This window comes from Guyanagaster necrorhizus (assembly GCF_019112545.1).
Source record: "Guyanagaster necrorhizus MCA 3950 unplaced genomic scaffold BT62scaffold_24, whole genome shotgun sequence".
In the NCBI taxonomy this organism is placed as follows: domain Eukaryota; kingdom Fungi; phylum Basidiomycota; class Agaricomycetes; order Agaricales; family Physalacriaceae; genus Guyanagaster; species Guyanagaster necrorhizus.
This window is the reverse complement of record NW_025064903.1, coordinates 156765-169929: the sequence shown is the minus strand read 5'-3', so window position 1 is coordinate 169929 and position 13165 is coordinate 156765. Positions and strand designations below refer to the sequence as shown.

The 13165-nt window shown below is 46.7% G+C and overlaps 6 protein-coding genes across 6 annotated transcripts; 3 read left to right on the top strand and 3 right to left on the bottom strand.

Annotated features, from left to right (window-relative positions):
* Positions 1 to 469: 469 nt before the first annotated feature.
* BT62DRAFT_903641 (SGNH hydrolase) lies at positions 470 to 2019 on the top strand (the record flags this gene model as incomplete). The annotated part of the gene is made up of 11 exons (XM_043183534.1): positions 470 to 546; positions 605 to 854; positions 914 to 982; positions 1030 to 1134; positions 1184 to 1234; positions 1289 to 1392; positions 1443 to 1488; positions 1539 to 1607; positions 1656 to 1729; positions 1784 to 1849; positions 1905 to 2019. 11 exons carry the CDS (start codon positions 470 to 472, stop codon positions 2017 to 2019), a joined length of 1026 nt encoding a protein of 341 aa, XP_043036713.1.
* A 794-nt stretch (positions 2020 to 2813) lies between these two features.
* Positions 2814 to 3746, bottom strand: BT62DRAFT_1078591 (uncharacterized protein; the record flags this gene model as incomplete). Its single annotated transcript, XM_043179403.1, has 6 exons — positions 2814 to 2908; positions 2948 to 3149; positions 3212 to 3292; positions 3384 to 3392; positions 3455 to 3543; positions 3593 to 3746. 6 exons carry the CDS (start codon positions 3744 to 3746, stop codon positions 2814 to 2816), a joined length of 630 nt encoding a protein of 209 aa, XP_043036712.1.
* Positions 3747 to 4545: 799 nt separating this feature from the next.
* Positions 4546 to 4734, top strand: BT62DRAFT_903978 (uncharacterized protein; the record flags this gene model as incomplete). The annotated part of the gene is made up of 1 exon (XM_043183543.1): positions 4546 to 4734. A coding segment is annotated over one exon (189 nt), but the record flags the coding sequence as incomplete, so codon positions are not given.
* Positions 4735 to 7511: 2777 nt separating this feature from the next.
* BT62DRAFT_953652 (uncharacterized protein) lies at positions 7512 to 8524 on the bottom strand. The gene is made up of 4 exons (XM_043188273.1): positions 8236 to 8524; positions 8022 to 8185; positions 7597 to 7968; positions 7512 to 7550 (listed from the first exon to the last, which is right to left on the bottom strand). Exons 1-4 carry the CDS (start codon positions 8432 to 8434, stop codon positions 7533 to 7535), a joined length of 753 nt encoding a protein of 250 aa, XP_043036710.1. The 5' UTR covers positions 8435 to 8524; the 3' UTR covers positions 7512 to 7532.
* Positions 8525 to 8647: 123 nt separating this feature from the next.
* BT62DRAFT_935166 (ribonuclease H-like protein) lies at positions 8648 to 11007 on the top strand. The gene is made up of 10 exons (XM_043186877.1): positions 8648 to 8879; positions 8932 to 9055; positions 9111 to 9352; positions 9416 to 9492; positions 9545 to 9694; positions 9754 to 9854; positions 9907 to 10076; positions 10132 to 10371; positions 10422 to 10714; positions 10767 to 11007. The coding sequence occupies exons 2-10, from the start codon at positions 9042 to 9044 to the stop codon at positions 10905 to 10907; spliced, it is 1428 nt and encodes a 475-aa protein (XP_043036709.1). The 5' UTR covers positions 8648 to 8879; positions 8932 to 9041; the 3' UTR covers positions 10908 to 11007.
* A 419-nt stretch (positions 11008 to 11426) lies between these two features.
* On the bottom strand, positions 11427 to 12631 carry BT62DRAFT_935165 (uncharacterized protein). The gene is given in 4 exon segments (XM_043186876.1): positions 11427 to 11589; positions 11942 to 12274; positions 12288 to 12509; positions 12601 to 12631. 2 exon segments carry the CDS (start codon positions 12195 to 12197, stop codon positions 11471 to 11473), a joined length of 375 nt encoding a protein of 124 aa, XP_043036708.1. The 5' UTR covers positions 12198 to 12274; positions 12288 to 12509; positions 12601 to 12631; the 3' UTR covers positions 11427 to 11470.
* Between the last annotated feature and the right edge of the window lie 534 nt (positions 12632 to 13165).

Below are 13165 nucleotides of genomic sequence, written 5' to 3'. Positions count from 1 at the left end.
ATACGTCCGAGATTGGTTTTTTTCGCTTACCCAGACAGAGTCAGTGGTGATGGCCGTCGAGAGATTGCTCGAGAACTGCCTCCTTGAAAGGCTCTATGCGTGACAGCGACATGGAAAGCGTTGCTGAGCCTCACACCGATATTAAGTAGCCTCATGGCTCTGCAGGTTGCAGGATTTGAGGCAGGATCAATCTTGAATCCTGTCCGGGCGATCCTCCGGACAGCGGAGAGCGTTAGAATTATCTGCTACATCACGTACAGATGTTCCTCCGCTAGGAGGGTCTGCAGGTTCAAGAGTACTCTGCACATGGTGTCATTCGGTAAATCATCGGGCATTTGAACTTCGCATGCACCTGACTGAGGCTCTGGCACTTATAAGGCCGACAACGAGCTATCGCATTCGTAAAACGTTTTCAATGTTTCTCCCAACGGCCTTGGTTCTTGTTTCCCTGGTTCTATCGACAACCGTCATGTCCTTGAAAATCGAGAACACTGACCCCCAAATCTACTTCCATGGCCGATGGGATACTTCGCCAGGCACTTGGTGGTGAGAGCGTAACGCGCTCAACTTGACATTAGTGTCGTCACATCGTCGTCTTATACAGGGCCGGCACAGGATTCAAATTGCATGTACAAAATCTACACTCGCTGGCTCTGGATCTGGGTCCTCACACTACGTCGCCGTTGACGTCCATTGCAGTATCGGTCGACTATAATAATTTTACGACTGTAAACGTCTCATCGGGAACGAATGTCATTCCTGTGAGATCCCCGTCCCGAACTAGCGTCGTTCGCATCAACGTCGAGGGTTGGCAGAATAATCGGATGAATCTTGAAAGCCTGGCGTTGAATTCAGTGGGCTTCTAAACGTGACACTGCTCTGAGAATAACAGCCGATGATAGATAACCAACAGGGTGCAAGCCTGCTGTCATACAAGCCCTCAGAGCTTGCATTCTTATTCATAGGCGACTCACTGTCTGCAGTAAGAGTCCCTACTAGTAAAACTTATTTTGATCTGAACTCGTATAGGGGCAATATATTCCTATGGGGGTAGACCAGGCGTGGACTTTTATTGTCGGAGAACGCTTCAAGGCAGAACACACAGTCATCGCCCAGCCGGGAATCACTCTGACGGTGAGTTTTCCTGTTTGGTATTCGGTGGTGAAGGCCGACACCACCAAAGGATGTACCATCCTACGGCAATGTACATGGAATGTCTTTCCAGTTCTTCAAGGTAATCAACAAAGTGAAGTGATTATTGACCAGTCGCTCATAAATCTCATAAAAGACAGAAGATACTGGATACTATTACACTACCGACCACAACTACACGACGCCATGGGATTTCTCTCGCGATAAGCCAACTCCTACGCACATAGTAATCCATATAGGGTAAATTGATTGTCCGGGGTCGTGCTAAATGTTTAAGCTATGCTATCTAGGGCAAATGACGCCTCTCATCCGGTCTCTGGGGATGAATTTGTCCAGGTGAGTATGCGGTATCCAAATAGATACCAAGAGGTTTATGCCCATTCCAGGTATACCTCGACTTCATACGCCGCCTCCGTCGGATTTATGACAGACAACCAATCTTCGTCTTCACACCCGTACGCGACCTTTCAGTCAACTGACCGATCATTCAACCATGATTTCAGTGGGGCTGGCCGGCTGCAGATGGCGAAATCAGCTATTATTACGACGGAAGGTATGAACAGATAGTGGTCATGAGGTACTGACATCTCGTGGCATTTCATTCGCTTGCTCACCATTGTACTTTATACAGCAACGATAAAAATATCTTCCTCGTCAATGCGACAGGTTGGGTCTCGTGGGATGATGTGTTCCCGGAGTATATTTTCACTGCACTCCTCCTAGTACCCATTGCCGACTGACTGACATTACAGCAACCTACATCCAACCGTTGCCGGTCATCAGAAGATTGCCGGCGAATTTATGAATTGGCTGGAAAACCGGGGCTTAAAGCCAGAGTCCCAGTGGGCTACGCCTGTATTAGCTTGAAATTTATGTAGTAAATCTAAAGGTGAGGCCCCGATTACCTCTCTCCTCCGCTCTATCGTTTTTTTCCGCTTTCTCGTCCTCACTCAGTCTGGCATAGAGTGTTGCGTTTCGTGCGTTTCTACGACAATAGTAGTATTTCTGTACGAACCAGAGGATTAATGCAACACTTGCGAAGCAAATGTTGATTGTATTTCCCCGTTTATAATCTTGGTGGAGAAATCAGTGCCTGTGAGTCAGTACGGAACACACCAAGCGCTTACCTGGCGAATCGTCGGTCTGGTAGATGCGTTCCCACTGCCGTACAGAGTTTTTGCGGACGTTCCACCCATCCCTATAATCCACAACCATCAGCGAAAACCTGGCTTTCCTCTCGTTCCCTCTTCCGCCTACTGCTAGACAGTCGGAATTACAGCAATTCGCCGCGCGTCTCGTTGCGATCTGCAAAGTTTAGCTCGGAGGAAGGTTGGGGTGTTGGTGAGGAGCGTCTGCGCAAACAGATTGCCGGGATGCGAAGTAAGATTGCGTATCTGACGGCCCAGCTGGACTTGACCTGGGCGTTGGGGTTCGGTCAGATTACGTCGTCGACTGGTGGGAGGTCAGTGGAGAGTGGGACTGTTTCGGTGTATTCTCGTGCGCCATAGGTTGTCAACGCAATTTCGTAGGGATTAAATTTTGTATGTATCATATGCCATACTGCGTACTACACATAATATTAGAGAACAGGAGCATCGGTTACTATACATATAAAGCAAACGGAAAAACACTGAGAACATATACTCTCTCACAAGACCTGCTCATGGAGGAGAGGTAGCAGATTTCTGCCTCTGAAGGACAATAGTAAGGAACGTCTCTATCGTGTTCCAATAATGCGGTTCGGCCGCGTTAGGTTCTGTATCCAGATCATCAGCCTATACTCTGGATCTCTTACCATGTCCAGCGTAACGGAGAGACTTGAATATATCCAAATCGCGGGGTGAACGTAGTTCCCACAATTTCTTCATATGCACTTTGGGAACAACAGGGTCCATCTGTCCGCTGAGCATGAGGAGCGGCAGCGTCCCTGGTATGGACGAAATCTTGGACTTGGAATCCCATTTCTGGTGGACGATAAAAGCAAATGGCGGAGGACGCTCCACCCCCCGACGATGGTGAGTATGGATAAGAGCGTGTTCTCCACTATGAGGGAGAATACCTGTTGTACGAGTTTAGTTGGAGGGAGGGACAGAGCTTTGGCCATGTAACTTGGTGAGAGTTCGGCTGACGAGGTCGATGGCTACGGCCCCGCCTAATGAGTGGCCGCATACAATATTTTTTACAGTACCCAGTAAGCATGAATGCTATGTCCGCAAGTGAAAGACGCGTACAATGGGCACCTGGGAGAGTTGCTGATCAGCCAACGCATACTCAAGCACAGCCTGTGCATCCTCTCTCAGACCGGACCGAGATAATCATCTTCAGTCAATGTAGACGGAAATGGGGAAAGTTTCACCTTTCTCAGAAGGAGAGTCATCGGAAGTTCCGTATCTTTAAAGAATGAAGACGGGACACCTAGAAAAAGAAAAATGATATTTACCCTCGGTAAGAAACCAGAAGAACGTTACAGCGTCTCGCGTAGAATTCCTTAGCGAGTTATATACTGTCCCACAGATGGTAGGCATTTCTATGAAAGAGAATGACCGTAGCGAGGGGAGACTGAGTAGTTGAAGGTAAGCAAGGTTCCCGAACATGGAAAAAAACAGGAATGTTCGGCATTCTTGGCATGAGACCGAGATAAACCGAGTAGTCGGCAACTAATTTGATAGCAGGATAATATTATTTCAACTGCCGGCCAGGTTGCCGTGACTCATTTTATCAAGGAAAAGGGAAGATAAGAATATTGGATGTTGAGGCATCGCATTCAGATGAAACCATCATTTTACTATGTAAAGTAAGTTGGTATTCTGTTTAATATCAGGATCTCCCACCTGATTTTAGCCGCACCGCCCTCTTGTGACAAATTGAAATATGATTTACACCATGTGACCGCGTGTTTCTGAAAGTTTAACCTTGTCACTACCACCATTGTTCTATGCAACTGACCTTAAAATCATGAGTCCTAGGGAAAAGACCTTCTACCATCCCCATGGCCTGATGTGTAACAGCACATTTGACCTTGTCAGTGCCACTGAAGACTCTTGACTTGGAATCTATCAACAAGATGTGAAGCCAGTTGCCAGCAGTTTAGAAAAGAATGTCCCTGATATGTTGGGTGTTCTTCATGTGATGTTCAACAGTTCCAGAAATGTGGTTGACAACATGAAGGACAAAGGCTCAGAGTATAACTTTTCATGAGCACAAACAATGCATTGGCAGAAATTCAAGCCTAATGAGTACTATCTCAACAAGAGGACAGAAGCCATCTATAGAGTTATAACATCTACTAAGCACTATTCTTTTCCTACTGTTTTGTTCTCACTGATACCTATATTCAGAGAGTGAGGATCTTAAGGGAGAGGTGAGAGGCAAAACCACTATCTGCTGAGAGATGACTACACTGTCAACATATTATGGCTCAACAGCAACTACTCCACTGACAGTGATCCCTGCCAACCTGGTATCTCTCATGGACCCTGCACTACAACCTCCAGCATTCCCACTACAGTTAAGGCTGAGTCCAGCATATCTATTGTTTACTCCAACATCAAGTTCAGACCCATTGGTTTAACATTCATGTAAATCTATATGTGTTCTTCTTTTTACCTCAACCTCTGCCTTTTCTTAGTTACCCCTCAACTTCATAGATTATATCCATTGCATATGGTGCATATGGTCTTTCTTTCAGAATCTGGACAAGGGGTGCTCAAGGAACAGGAACGGAATAGAGGATAATCGATAGAGAGAGGCAACGATAGGCCTTGGGTTGATGATGGTCAAATGATTGTTTGACGTTGTTGTCCGAATTCTCTGACATATGTACCCGCAGGATGGCTGATCTGCAGCCTTACACATGTAACGACATGTTGAGTAGCAAATAAAGGTCAGTAGATTTATTTCAGCACCAAGTTTTACTATCAAATTGTTGTAAGTAGAGAGCAGAGTAATGTACAGAGGATTAGAATTAGCCTCTCGAGAGAGAGACATTCTACTTCAATACATTTTGTATTACTTCGAGATCTTTCTATGAAATACTAAATAAGTCCGGATCATGATCCAAGTCAGCTGCCGCTGACTGGCATCATATCTTCGAGTACATTCTCGTGCTCACTCAGGATTGCTATTCCAACACAAATGCTCAACCAAGACTTTATCTACCATCGTATTCGGGTAGTCAATAGTCAATCAGTTGTTCACAAAGTTTGCGGTGGATTCAACCACGACATATTTTCATAAATACACACTATGTAATACAGATACTCCGAAATGCATGCAAAAGACATCAATACATACATTATCTAGGAAGACAATCTATTCACACTTACTACCATTGTGCATCGTTCCCTCTGCTGCCACCCCACTACTACGAGGTCGCCGCAGCCGATGCCAATGCTTTTGTGGCGACTTCATCATGACCCGTAAACCCATCGGATGCTTCTCTTTATCCGGAGCTCGTCCCGGTGGACACCCACCCAGTCCAAAGTCTCCCACACAACCTCCTTCAATGAATTCCCTGAAGCCTGCAATAGTACAAGCATGCTCCATGAAATTCGGCCACTGAAAATGCTCAGAAATGGTGTCGAGCTTCTGCAGGCACTCAGGCCAAGCGGGATCATTTGCTGCACGAAGAAGGGTGAGACGACGGAGGCTGTCAGCTTTGTCCCAGGAAACAAGTACTGTACAAGCCCTGAAGAGGATGTCGGATTCAAATAAGTAGTCAGTGGACATTTGGGAGATCCCAGAGTTTGATGCCAGCCCGGTGATAAAGGCATCAAGGATTATCGGCAGATCAGGGAAGAATGCCGGATGAGGGAAGAATGCCGGATCAACTAGATTAGTGTCATGTAATATCTGGTCAAGAAGACGCCGTGAAACGACATGAGAAAAGACCTCCTCCATGATGGGGGGGAACTGGAAGAAAAAAGTAGCGAGTTCTGCTGTCAGTTTAAAGTGAGAGAGGTATGTGGGTTCATATGCAGTTATCCATGGATTATCCTGGAAAGCGATTCTGACAAAGTTGGAAGCCATGTATGGGGTGCACCAGTCCTCCGAATCGGGAAGAAATTGAGGTCGAGGAAACGTCGATTTGAGTACGCGAAGAAAAATCACCAACAAGATACTCTGATCTTCACTTCGCATCGAAGTGCTGCCACTGAAGTCCTCAGATGACACCAATGTATACAGCAGCTTTAGAACTGCGTAGCGATTGCAATCTAGTCTGAAAGAAGGCATCTTGTCGTACCCTGGATCATCATATAGCCGGGATGAACCAACACCCATATACACTCCAATGTTTCGAATAACCGTTTCAAAAGTATCAATGTAAGGATCGGCGATGGTCACCGTTTGCATAGAAGGAGAGCCAGCAATGGTCAAAAGTATGCATAGTCGAGGATCCTGAGGTGGGGGAAATTCGTCGGTGGGATCAGAATGGAAAACACTGTCCTTCACACCCCTGAAACGGCGCAATATGACATCGGCAACGTAGGGATACAGATACGTTTCAACAGCTGTCAGAAGATTAACCACGTCATGATCTCTGGAATGGTCAGTCAAACAAATCTTCAGTCCGTCCCTTGTCAGGAAAAGAGGAGGCAGGACATAGTTCGCATGCCAGTAGGATGAGGGAATTGCATGGAAGAACATTTGAAGGAGACCATCATGTACATCAAAGGGTGGCAATCTCTGGAGCAAATAGGCCCATACAATAGGCTGCAGATCCAGATCTTCATCTCTGGGAAAAGTCAACTGAGCTTTCACCAGTTGCACGACCTCTTTGGGACTTGAATTACCAAACGGGCTCCACAAAAGCTCCGCAGAGCCTGAGAGAAATTGCTTTCTTCGTTCTACAGACCACCGGTAGACTGCGCCGACGTCGAAACGGAGACTTGTGCGAAGAAGGCGATCGAGCACACTTTCTTGAGGACGATCCAGCATGCGTTCAATGAGGGTATTGCATATGTCTGAAATTCCCTTCGCATGTTGTTTTAGAGATTCCACTGACCTCAGCGGTAAAGCACTGGTTGATTGTACAACAATACTCTGTACACTAGGGTTGGAGGACATGCCGAACAACCAGGCCAAGGCATGTACATCGATGTCATCCACACAGGACTCCACAGCTACAAGCTCAACGTCTCGCAGCGAGTGGATGGCCTGAGGCTTCGACGATGGTGACCCACAACAGACCGAGGATATGAGGTGAGCGAGGTAGGCATAGAGAAGGAACACATAATGCGACAATGGCGTCTTGTACGGGCATGAAGCGTACCAAATCGGAAGGAAATTCGTGATGAAATACGCAGCGAAGGACACAGAGGCGATGATCCCGACGACATATGCAATTGACACTTTCAGTGGGACTAAAAAAATAACCAGACCTAGAAAAAACACTCCAACTGACGCGCTCAACAGAACAGGTAACAACCCAATGATGAGACCCACACTCCACTGCTGGAGCCCCATGTACCGGAATTGACGTACACGGCACTTGTCCCGTGGTGTCCCCGACGGAACGGTGACATACTGGTGAATCCATTGTTTTGTCAGGACAGCAAATAGTGCGGTTGTCAAACTGAATGAGAGACTGGTAAACCACAGTCCGTTGACTAACACATCAGACGTCGCGGGACTAAATGTCGAAAACGGAGTAAGGTCTGAACGGGGAACGTCGTTCATGGAGGAGCCATTGGCCGCCGCACGCTGGACGTCGATGAGCTCGTACACAAGTGTCGCCGTGACTTGACCGTAGTCGACTTGAAGGCTCTGCGATGTCTGAGCAACGAACGTAGTGACCACGGCGGAGAATAGACCAGCCTTTCATTCAGTCGTCAACAAAGGAATATTCGAATTGCAGTATTCGCACTCACGAAAACCAGGAAAACATCTAGTCCATCCCTCCATTCATCCAACATCTCCTTGTCAAACGCATCACACTCTTCAAGGTATGTACGCCATACTCTAGCAAGCGGACCCAGTTCCTCGTGCCGTTTATCTTCCGGAAATTTTTGTTCATAGTCGGACGGGTCATTCCCTTCACTCTCAGTGAGATATGCAGCAAGTAAAAAGAACAGGGTAACGCACCTCCGACCTTGAATTCACGTTGCTGCAGCCCAAATACACTGCGAGCTGCCTTTTTCTGTCGCTGAGGGGGATTAGCCGTTGGTCCAGGCTGGAGAACGCGCTCAGAGTCATCAGAGTCATCAGGTGTCCCTTGGGCATTCTTGGGCGGAATCCCTGGGTTTTTGCCATCTCCATCCTCTGCAGCATGGACGGAGGACATCGGTGTTGAGTGGAGCAGAAAAGGCGGTATCGTAAGCGACCATCCAGTGTTCGGTGATATCAGTATCAACAGACACCGTGAATGTTCGCGTTAGTCGCAAATACCGGCATCTAACCTAATCGAGTTGCCGTCTGGATCCTTGTACTAATGCAGTAAAAGCATTGTGCCGGCGGCACCTCTCTCATGACATCGCGTATTCCATCGGTACTACGTCCGACTTACATCAGTAAAATTAAATAAATTCCCGCAGGATGGCTGGACTAAAGATCTGATCAACGATACCGTGCTGGGTCCCCGTCAGAATGTTTCTCTGGTCATGCATTTTGCTCATGGGGTGCCCTCGCTCTGGGTTTCTGTACTTTGCCAAATGAACACGATGTTTTGGCGTTCCGCTTTGTCGCGCGTTAGTCGTCAGGTCACCATTCTTCTTCTCAAGTGTTGCAATGTTTGTCCTTCTCTCCAAGCCGAACCATTCCACATTCCCTTCTCAACGATAGATCGCCTGCGGAACGACCAAAGCCTTGTATTGACCATTAAATACACATCTATGGTTGTGGGACTTACGATGTACCGGCGCTATTCAGGTGTACTATTCACGGGGACAACCATGCGTTGTACTAGGTGCGTGACCGCCTTTATTTTGCTGCTCGATATTGCGCTTATTCTACACTTGTAGCTCGGGACCCCCAGCTATCTTCCAGCGGCCCATCGCCACATCCAGCTTACTATCCACAATTCCCAGGGGTGCCACTCATACTAGAATGGAAGGACTCGTGGATACTCTTCAAGACAAACTAACCATAGCTGCCAACGTTGAGCAAAGAACGGATAATAGCACAACTCGGTTCTTAGCGCTGAGAGACATACAACATCAACGACCCAAATACTCTCAGCTCGATCCTCTACAGGATAACATAGGTATATGCTTCTTCCCCACGCCCGGGCCCGAGGCACATGATGACATTCTCGGTTTCCTCACAGTTTTCCAGCTCGTCGACATAGAGTCGTCACAATGGTCGCATGAAAGTAGGGACGTGTTGATGTACGGTGTTACAGAGGTAGATGCCATGGCATATGGCATCTCGTGCACATATACTAACTATAATTCAGTCCGGAAACACCGTTTTGGCAACCGTAACCGGTTCTAGACCATACTTTTACCCGTATCCAAAAAAATTACAGCTACGCGACAATACTGTAGCTACTGCATATATCGATCCACATACGGACATTGCGACATGCTTTTTGGCCGACCGTCAGGTTAGTTCCCTATAACATACCTTACCCCAATCATCATCTACAACATTGCATTCGCACAGCTACCAGGCATGGGAGGCTGGATTGAATGTCCTGCTGAGACTTATGCGCTCACGGAAACAAGCGATCAAGTCTCAAGATGCCAGATCGAGCTGACCATCCCGTGCGTTGGTCGAGCATGAACCGCAACTTCAATCTCTCATCATTTTCAACAGTCATAACGCGTTGAACGCGTCCGATTCGAGAATCCCGGACGCTCCGCTTAGGATTCTGTACTTTGATATCGAATCCATGACACGAGAAGATCCCAAGAAACCAGGGAAATTCATTTCCGAGTCTTTACAGGATCCCGTCATACAGATATCCAATGTAGTTTCGCACCTAGGCAAGTTTACTTTTTCTCCCGATTTGCTTAGTCTCAATTGATGGGACTTCGAAAGGGACCAAGGACCCGTTCTTGCGTGTCATTTTTACTGTCGGTTCGTGCGATCCCATCGAGGGAGCTTATGTTCGATCGTATACCTCAGAGAGAGAGATGCTAGCTGCCTGGCAGGAATTCATCCATGATATAGATCCAGATGTCATGACCGGCTGGAATATCTTAAATTTCGACCTAGATTACCTGATCACTCGGGGCCGTCAACTGGGTTTTGACCTGATACTGGGACGGTTGAAAGCCGGTACTGTTACCATCTCTGTCATCGGTTCTTCTTCTAATGTATTTCTTTAGGCCCTCCGACCTCCTCGGAACCTCAAACATGGTATAGCTTAAAATATAAAGACTGGATGGGCCGAACGGTTGCCATTCCAGGCAGAGTAGTGCTTGATATGTTCCGCCACTTTGCTTGCAATCATGATAAGTTCCGTCTCCGGAGTTATAAGCTCAGAAACGTCGCTGCCAGGTTGCTACGCGAGCCCGGGATGCTGAAAGGGGATGTTGCATACAGCGATATACCGAAGCTACAAGCTGGCCCAGATGCTAACTCCTCTACTCGACGAGAACTGGCAGTGTACTGTCTTCAGGTGCGTATTTGATATACAATACTTGGACTTTTCATCTGACAATCGGTTGAAGGATTCGTATATACCCCTCGTACTCCAACATAAATATCGCATTCTGGAAGAGTATATTGAGATGGGAAAGACAAAGCGCATGTTATTCCGTCATATGATGTATCGAAAGCGTCTTGTTGAAAAGCTCACAAAATCGACCTAGACACCCACAGACTATTTCATCATCGGACGTTCTGAAAGTGTTTACGCTCATATATCACGGATGAATACCACTATATATTAGCACTAGCAACGAATATCACCTATTCACGGTAGAAAGGCTATGCTAATGTCTTTAGGATGGAGAATTTTACGGTCTGTATGTCAGTTACTCTATCAGTCTTCACGAGTTATCTGGAGAGCCTTATCCACTTCACGTTCGACATGACTAATATTCGCTGCATGTGCTGGGAAACATCATTACATAGTTCATGCCCAGAGATCACTGACCGGTGCTTTCAAGGGTGAGGTAAAGGTGCTGTTCGGGCCGCAATATGTGAAGAAGTCTGGTGAGCTCAATCTGCCCAAGATCGACCTACATGGGTTCAAATTCGATGATGGCGCAATAATAGGACCGATAGATTTGTTTAAACTTTCAGATGAGCTTACGTCACAGCGAAAAGGATGCGGAATATATATGAAACGGGAAGAATAAAATTCAGAAAAACTAAAGAAAGACAACCTTTATATCTAGCCCGTCAAGTGCATCACTTCATCGAATGAATATTATAACACCTTGCAATGGACCTCCAACCTATTCGTCAAATGTAAACGAGGGAACGCATTGCAGATGAACCGCTGCGTTATTTCCAGCAAATCCGCGTCAGGTTTCCTTGGGTACCATTCTACCACATAGCCAACCCAGATGCAAAGAGTGGTAGCCCCGAATCTTGGGGTCGTCATTGTAGAATCTAAGGATGTCCAAATGTCAACTGAGTGCTCAAGAAAACTACCATCAAGTTCCCCCGATGGTGTAAGAAGGATGTTTATTCGAGATACGTTGACGGGGCCATGTCCGTATTCCAGACAGTCGATAAACCATTTCACGTTGTAACTGCGTCATTGTCATTCCTGCATGCTTCCAAGGTCAGGAAGGGCACATGCAGCATCTCCAACTTGAGCCCCGGGACAAGTCTTGGATTGAGAGAATCGTGCCCTAGTTGACCTTGATCCTCTCTGAATCCATTCCCATCATACGATTCATATCCAAAACATCGGCGAAAGAAGTGTCAGGATGTTTGAGAGTTGGATAACACATCAGAAGCTCATACAGGTCCTCATACCGGTACAATTGAATGTTGAGCGTCAGTGAGCTGAGAGGATACGATAACAAGGCGCTGGGAACGTCGTTTTTGATGCTGAAGCACTGAATCCGATGTTCTATGGTGAGTCTTCGGACATTCGGAAGAGGATAACACTCTAGGAGTCGATCAAGACCGTATCTGTGTTCCATAGTGAAGGGTAGGGCCACAAATAGATCCTTCACCAGATGTGGAATATCCGGTGACATCGCACACAGGTTAAAGAAAGTTGAGACAGAACATTCTTTCTTAAGGTGGACAATACGGAAAAAATGGACTCTCGCTTGAGAACGTAGGGAGCATGATACGGGTAAAAAGTGCGCAAAGACTGCGACGGTCGTTGCTAAGGACGCACACTATGGCATCCGCGAGTCCTTGGGGGATGGCTATACATGGCTGAAGCTGAACGCTTATTAATCCGTAGTTATTCAGGACGAAATATAAACACTGCACACATCCGAGTCGCTCCAGCTCTGGCTTTGGATGAATTACAGTGAAAATGGTTAGAACCTGAAGTGCTCAAGGAACGGGAATGGAATAGAGGATAATTGATAGAGAGCGGCAACGATTGGGTTGATGATGGTCAAATGATTGCTTGACGTTGTTGTCCGAATTCTCTGACATATGTACCCGTAGGATGGCTGATCTGCAGCCTTACACGTGTAACGACACGTCGAGTAGCAAATAAAGGTCAGTAGATTTGATTCAGCACCAAGTTTTACTATCAAATGCTCGACCAAGACTTTATCTACCATCATATTCGGGTAGTCAATAGTCAATCAGTCATATGGCTCAGACCATTTCCCTATCGTCTGGACGGTAGACCCAGAGCTGATAGAGATCGAGAACATTACAGCAACATGCTTCAATTACAAGGCAGCAAAACCAGAGGAATTCAAGGAAGAATACCTAACCCAAATAGCTAAGTACCATGACACTGTCAAACGAATTGCTGATACTTCAAGAATACCATCTACAGAGGAATTAGACAATGCAGCAAATGCGATAATGGACGCAATGGAAGCAGCGGCAGAGGAGACAATACCCCGCAGAAAACCGAGCCCCAAGGCACGACCATGGTGGAACCCCCAACTAGACGAAGTGGCAGATAACATATCCC

What these genes read in the sequence shown, in the direction of transcription:
- BT62DRAFT_935165 (XM_043186876.1), bottom strand. Translation starts at nt 12,197, where the DNA reads ATGGAACACAGATACGGTCTTGATCGACTCCTAGAGTGTTATCCTCTT. An exon ending in CGATGTTTTGGATATGAATC is followed by an intron (nt 11,590 to 11,941) that starts GTATGATGGGAA and finishes GCTATGTGGTAG; the next exon opens with AATGGTACCCAAGGAAACCT.
- BT62DRAFT_935166 (XM_043186877.1), top strand. An exon ending in TGATGTACGGTGTTACAGAG is followed by an intron (nt 9,493 to 9,544) that starts GTAGATGCCATG and finishes ACTATAATTCAG; the next exon opens with TCCGGAAACACCGTTTTGGC. An exon ending in GCTTTTTGGCCGACCGTCAG is followed by an intron (nt 9,695 to 9,753) that starts GTTAGTTCCCTA and finishes GCATTCGCACAG; the next exon opens with CTACCAGGCATGGGAGGCTG.
- BT62DRAFT_953652 (XM_043188273.1), bottom strand. Translation starts at nt 8,434, where the DNA reads ATGTCCTCCGTCCATGCTGCAGAGGATGGAGATGGCAAAAACCCAGGG. An exon ending in ACGTGAATTCAAGGTCGGAG is followed by an intron (nt 8,186 to 8,235) that starts GTGCGTTACCCT and finishes CTGAGAGTGAAG; the next exon opens with GGAATGACCCGTCCGACTAT. An exon ending in TAGATGTTTTCCTGGTTTTC is followed by an intron (nt 7,969 to 8,021) that starts GTGAGTGCGAAT and finishes ACTGAATGAAAG; the next exon opens with GCTGGTCTATTCTCCGCCGT.